This window comes from Chelon labrosus (assembly GCF_963514085.1).
Source record: "Chelon labrosus genome assembly, chromosome: 7".
NCBI lineage: Eukaryota > Metazoa > Chordata > Actinopteri > Mugiliformes > Mugilidae > Chelon > Chelon labrosus.
In genome coordinates, this window is record NC_140343.1 from 13267927 (window position 1) to 13274664 (window position 6738).

The 6738-nt window shown below is 42.9% G+C and overlaps 1 protein-coding gene across 1 annotated transcript; it reads left to right on the forward strand.

Annotated features, from left to right (window-relative positions):
* The first annotated feature begins 516 nt into the window (after positions 1-516).
* dmrta2 (DMRT-like family A2) lies at positions 517-3140 on the forward strand. The gene is made up of 2 exons (XM_084547506.1): positions 517-1135; positions 1463-3140. Exons 1-2 carry the CDS (start codon positions 676-678, stop codon positions 2350-2352), a joined length of 1350 nt encoding a protein of 449 aa, XP_084403632.1. The 5' UTR covers positions 517-675; the 3' UTR covers positions 2353-3140.
* The last annotated feature ends 3598 nt before the right edge of the window (positions 3141-6738 follow it).

Here is a 6738-nt window from a genome sequence, read left to right on the forward strand (position 1 = left end):
TTGACAACGTGCTGTGATAAAGCTTCCTTACCAAACTGGACAACTCAGGCTATTGTTTTAAATCTATCTAAAAAAAAAAAAAATCTTTTTTGTGAAATACACAGGATCGATTCGAGCTTTCCCGGAACTCCCTTCAGATTCTTAACACTTGATATTTGGAAAAAGAACTCAGGTGGACACAGTTGAAAAAAGAGGCAGGCCAATCAGATTGCTCCTTCCCCCTTTGGCCAATGACAGACGCCACATTGTTGTCAAATTTGTCTAATGAAAACGTAGGAGCAACAATAGAGAGAGGAGAGAGGGATCTGTATCCACTGACAATCTCTGGAGGAAGTTAGTGTCTCAGGCTGCGGCGAGTAACAACCTCAGCTCCTCCTGGACAGTTTAAACTTCTATGTCGGGGAGGAATGATCGCTCCTCTCGGCTCCTCTCCTCGGACTTAAAGTCGATTGTTTCTAGGCGTCTTTTTGCTTTCTCGAGCACTTGGACAGTTTCCTTCAAAGTTTCGATCATTTTTGTCTGTCAGTAGAAATCATTGACTTCACCTGTTGCCAGATATGCTGAGGACCGCGAAGCAGATGTGATAAGCTCAACGTTAGTATTACTAAAATAGATCGTTCTTATTTCGCCGTTTTTCTTGTTCAGAGTTTAGTTTCACCAGTGAGGAACGCGGGCATGGATCTGAGACCGGAGCACCCGACAGTCTCCTCTGCCTCCCAAGTCCACCCTGGAGCGGCGGCAGCGGCCGCAGCTGCCTCCATTCCGGTGTCCATGGCCAGCAGCCTGCTGCGCGGCCCTCCGCTCCTCCTGCGGGCCGCGGACAAGTACCCGCGCACTCCGAAGTGTGCCCGCTGCAGGAACCACGGCGTGGTCTCCGCTCTGAAGGGCCACAAGCGCTACTGCCGCTGGAAGGACTGTATGTGCGCCAAGTGCACCTTGATCGCAGAGAGGCAGCGGGTGATGGCGGCGCAGGTGGCGCTCCGGCGGCAGCAGGCGCAGGAGGAGAACGAAGCCCGAGAGCTGCAGCTGCTGTACGGGACGGCGGAGGGACTCGCCTTGGCCGCCGCCAACGGCATCATCCCACCGCGTCCAAACTACGAGGTGTTTGGTTCTGTGAGCAGCGATGGCAACTCAAGTAAGCGGAGCAGCTACTCATTAATATTTGACATGTTGTCTGTTGTATAAAAACCTTAAGGCTTTAACTCACTTGTTAACTAGGTCGACTGGTCTAACATTTTTTATGTAACTGTTAGAAGTTATGTTAAATGGACTATTTTAATAATTTGCCATATTACTCTCAGGGTTAAACTTTCAGGCTGAGTGACACAGTTGGTAATGATGTTTTATGTGCTCCAGTGAAAGTTGTTACAGAGGGTGACACGCGTTTGAAGCTGCCATTTAAATGTCTCTGTGTGGCCTTACTGTAACATTTATATTCACTGTCATGCTGTGGTTGTGTCAGCAGAATCAAATATCCAGAAGTACGAGCTGTTCCAAAAGAGCCATCTCCCCGAGTCAGCCGCCTCTCAGCAGTCTGTGGGGAAACCGGCGTGCTCAGAGAGTGACTCGGCCCCCGGCATCTCATCCCCGGACGGCCGGCACGGAGGCTCGGGTTCAGAGAACGGAGACAGTGAGTCTTTCATCAGCTCACCGGTTTCCAAGCCTTTAAAAGACGGCGAGGAAACACCTGGCTCCATCAGCTCGCTTGGCTCAGATTCCGGCTCTGAGACCGACAAAGACGAACAGGAGCCCTCCCCTTCCTCTGCGGCCTCCCGGCACATGAATGCCATCGACATCCTGACCCGTGTGTTTCCCAGCCACAAGCGGAGCGTCCTGGAGCTCGTCCTGCAGGGCTGCGGTAAAGATGTGGTGCAGGCCATCGAGCAGATCCTCAACAACAGTGGCGCACATGGCCCCAGCAAGGCCGGCTCAGATGAGACGTGGACGGCGGAGAGGATGCTCCAAAATGCGCAGCAGCCTTCTCCGGCCTCCGCAACAACAACCGCTCCATCAAGGCCCATGATCCCCGGAGCCATGACGCTGAGTAACCGCTCTGCGTTTTCTCCTCTGCAGCCAAACGCTCCGCACTTTGGCGCAGACCCCAGCACCTATCCTCTGGGCACCCACCTGGGATTGAACCCGCTGCGACTCGCCTACTCTGCGCACAGCCGGGGACTGGCTTTCATGACGCCCTACTCCACCACCGGTCTGATGCCCACTCTGGGCTTCAGACCCCCGATGGACTATGCATTTAGCGACCTGATAAGGGACAGGACAATGTTACACAAGGAGCAAAGCTATGCCAGCGGCCTGTACGGGCCTTTGGTCAACAACACGCCGGACAAACAGTGAGGCTGTGGCTGACTGATCATAGAGACACATTCCATTGTATTTGTAGCCACAAGTGTTGAAAATCTGTGACGTGTTTTGGCTACAGGCTACTGTACATAATAGGATTATCTGGCTTGTAGTCAAATGGTCTGAGAGGGGGGAAAAAAATACTAAACTCACTTATGTGTAATTTTCAAAAAATTATTTTATATGTTAGACTACACACGTTTGGATGACATTCCCCGACAATGAACCTTAATATACCTTCAATAAAATATCGTAAACCTGAACATTTATTTATAGATTCCAAAATAAATCATGATGAGAAAGTAAAAGTTAAACACAGACAACAGGCTAAAACTACATGCTTGATTTTATTGCAGATTTTTATTTAAAATCTGTGCGAAGAAATTATTTATCCAAATAGTTGATATGCCTCTTTTAAAGCCATCAAAATTTACAGCTGGTTGGTGAAACTGAACATTTTTAAATATGCATTTTCCTCACACGCATATTAAACGGTGCGAAATTAAGTTATTAAAACATGTAGCTTTCGGATGTTAACCCCATTTCCTGCTGTAAAAGTTCAACTAATGATGTGTATTGATTTTTATTTTTTTTTTGTCCCCCTTACCTATTTCTGTTAGTTTGTTTCCAACTGCTTGTATTATATATTGCGTTTGGTAATATGAGACACTGTTGCTATATTTGACTTTTCATTTATGCGTTAGTCAGTTCGAATTTTGTGACAAAGTGCTGGACCAAGTCAGTTCCTCTTCAAATGTTACAAGCTGTGCTGTCACATTGTATATGAATATGCTGGAAATAAATGTTATTTTTAAAAAAGAGTGAAACTCCCATTTTTTTTTTTTTTTTTTTTTTTATCAATGTTGTATCTGATATCAGAGTGTACAGTCCGTGCGTAAAACCTTTTAATTTGTGAAAAGACGCACCAAAGGACATAAATTACATTTATGACATATTTCAGGCTTCTGAACGGCTAAACACTTATCTGGACATTTTCTGAAGGAAATAGAAAATACTATCACCTGCTGATGACAGGTGTTTACTAGCAGAGAGTGAAAATAGCCAAGAAGTCAAAACTAGTCAAGAGAATAAAAGGGGTAAAATAAGAACATATATGTAGAGATATATATAGATAGATACATCTAGTTAAATAGATAATTAAATAATAAACGGTGAATATTACGCAAATTTAATAAACGTGCGTATCTTCGCTCTGGAAGCTTTAATAATGAACCATCCACTGGGACTGGGCTCTGTAATCAAGTTCAAGAAGAATTAATTATTTTTCAGCTTGACAAAGGGTCAGTGTGGTTTCTTCTTTATCTTAATGCAAAATGTTGCTCACCTTGTAGTACAGATTATACAGACAGTCACCGGTGCACCTGTTAATTATTTTTAAGCAATAAAGTATTTCAACGTCCTCATGCGATGGACGTCCTAAGGTTTGCACATATATTTAGTCTTCATTTAAGCTGATTATCAGATAAACTGTTAAACTAGCGTTACTAGTATATAATACCATAGCTTCAAGAAGAAAAAATGAAGAGTGTAATGTTCAAATGGATAGATAGATAGATAAATGGTTACTTATCCAGTGGAGAATTCAGTGTTCAAGTTCCTTACCATCATGACAAACTAGAAGGGTGGATTAACTGTATTTTATTTTATTGTAATATGTAAACCTTGAGAGGGGTTGATAAATATTAAACAGAACCTTTTTAAAGGAAACATCTAAATCCTCATACAATAAACTTTAAAAACAACAACATAATATTGAATATATATATATTTTTTTTTCCTGAAGTCCCGTCGTTTAACTGGTAGACTTGACCCAACTGGGTTGCGCTTTTGCCATCATTATCTCCACCCACTTAAGGGCTTTTTACTGCCGTCACTGGAAAGCTCACAATTTCCAAAGAACAATGGCGCCACCTGCAGGTCATCTTGTGTCAGTAGCAGTAGTTTTCACACCTGCCATTGGAGACCAGGGTCAATTAAAAGCTAAACGCTGATTGCTTGAGAGGGAGCAGGAGCCGTGTCTGAATAAAGTGATTGGGTGAACACTCAGTCAGGTTAACAACAGTAGAATATGAAGCACGTGGCTGCAGAGGGGGGTTGGAGACTGAATCTAGACCGAACATTTTTCTAAGCCTACATTTTTGTACGGGTCCTGTTGTAACAAACGTAAGCACATAAACGTTAAACAAAGTGCTTCCTTTACAGATGATGCCACTAATGTAATCTCACCTCTCTGTTCTCCTCTGCTGAGACAACAAGCAGCACAGGGATCAAAACGATGAACGTGCTTTTAGGCCACAAAAGCCAGAAGTTAGCAATGAAACAAAAAATGTAAACTTAATATATAATATTTTGATTAATTTTTCGATTTGTTTAGAACATCCTTAACTAGAAAAACCGTGAGCAGTCTGCAGAAATCCAGCAGAATAGTCCACAGTCACTGTATTGAACAGCAGCACTGACTCTTGCATGGCACAGGCAGCACCACTAGATGGCAGTGTTGTCTAACAAATAGCATCTGCAGTTCCGCTCTAAATATTAAGACAGAGCTCTGTAAGGCTCAACGTATAGCTAACACTTGGAAACTCACCTACATGCATTAATGTGATATTGCTGAAAGGTTTAGATCATTAAATACAGTCTGAATTACGAGTCTGAACTATCATCTCTTAAGGGCAAATACTTTATTTAACGATCAGCTATTTACTCTATTTCCTTATTGTCTGTCATTTAGACGAAAGCCTGATGAACAGAAAGTTTATTAGTTCATACGTGTGTCCGTACAGTTTAGGTGCTGGCTTGGATTTTGTTCTGATTGCTACAGCACACATAGCGCCCTCTGCTGGTCACTTATGTGCAAAACACTGAGTTAAAACATTCACTGTCTGTTTCACAAGTTTGATGTCTTTTATACGACTGTGTCTATAAATATATGTAGTACTAAAAATCCTGCACTGTATTGCTGATGATTTATCAAACAATGTACTACTATTAAGAGATTAGCAATGTACTGCACTGCTGGTTTTATTTATCATAAGATAAAAACAAAGACACTTGTGAAGAACATGGCTCAGGGCCTTGTCTGCATTGACAAGGGGAATCAGCGGAAATTTGAACACCGCTAGTGTCGTGATTTGAAATTAGCCGTAGGTGTGCATGTGAATGTGAACGATTGTCTGTCTCTCTGTGTTAGCCCTGTGATAGACTGGCGACCTGTCCAGGGTGTACCCCGGACTCTCGTCCTATGACAGGTGGGATAGGCTCCAGACAAGCGGTTATGGAAAATGAAAGAATTGTGTCACAACAAGCCTATCTGTACAACACACCAGCAACACAGCAATCAGCTTTCATCTGAGCCAGACACTTGTCTTTTCCCTGCCCTGACAAGACAAGATCCTTTGCAGCTCTTGGGCTTTAACTGGTGGGGCCTAGCTAGACGTCTATAGTGAGGTTGGTGTATTTAACAGAGCGGCTGGGGATGCTGATTGTCCTTTTCCCATTCTTGGCCTCTAGCGTATTAAAGATACTTGTGTTTATTGTTGCTGTAAAAATTGTTCATAAAATATTAATATTTATTGAGACTGCTACATGAAATTATTTTGCACACGTTCGAATTGCTCTGTAGTTGTGTGTGAATTAAAATACGCATCTGTAACGACCTCATGTTTCACATGTGGATCATGGAACGCGCATTTGTGACTGCTTTGGGACTCATTTCACTCCATGTTCGGCGTTGTTGCAGCCTCATTAGCCAGATTGAACTTTTGTGTTTTTAGCTCAGTGACTTACATTCATGGAAGGTTAAAATGATGTTTGCAGCAGCAGACGGTGACACACAAACATCCTATTTTGCCGTCGTGTTTAGTCATATTTACCGGTGGATTGATGGCTTTCTTAGTCATTTCATCATTGACAGTGATTACAGATGTTAGCTCATTGGCACCAATGTGTGAAAATCTGATGCAGAGTTGTTGTTTTTTTTGATGGAATTATGGAAAAGAGTAAGCAGGCGCATCAGCATGTGGAGGAACGCTGGTCTGCTCCAGTGAGTGCACAGCTATATTTTCTGTGCTCCTTTTTCTGTGTTCACTAATGAATAATTAGACACAGGCAGATAAATAGCCACAGGCTCCCAGAGCGACGCAGAGGGGGAGAGAGAAGGAAATCCATTTAAGTTATTACTCCATACATAAAACCCATTTTCATTTTCAGAGACGCTGCTTGGTTTACTGTCAGAATAACAAATAGATAACAGCAAAACAAACCAGCTCTTAAACAAAAACTGTGCACATTCTGGACTGAGTGTAGTGTCTTGACTCTTACAGCTCGGTAAACTCAAAGAAGAAAAGATAAATAAATAAA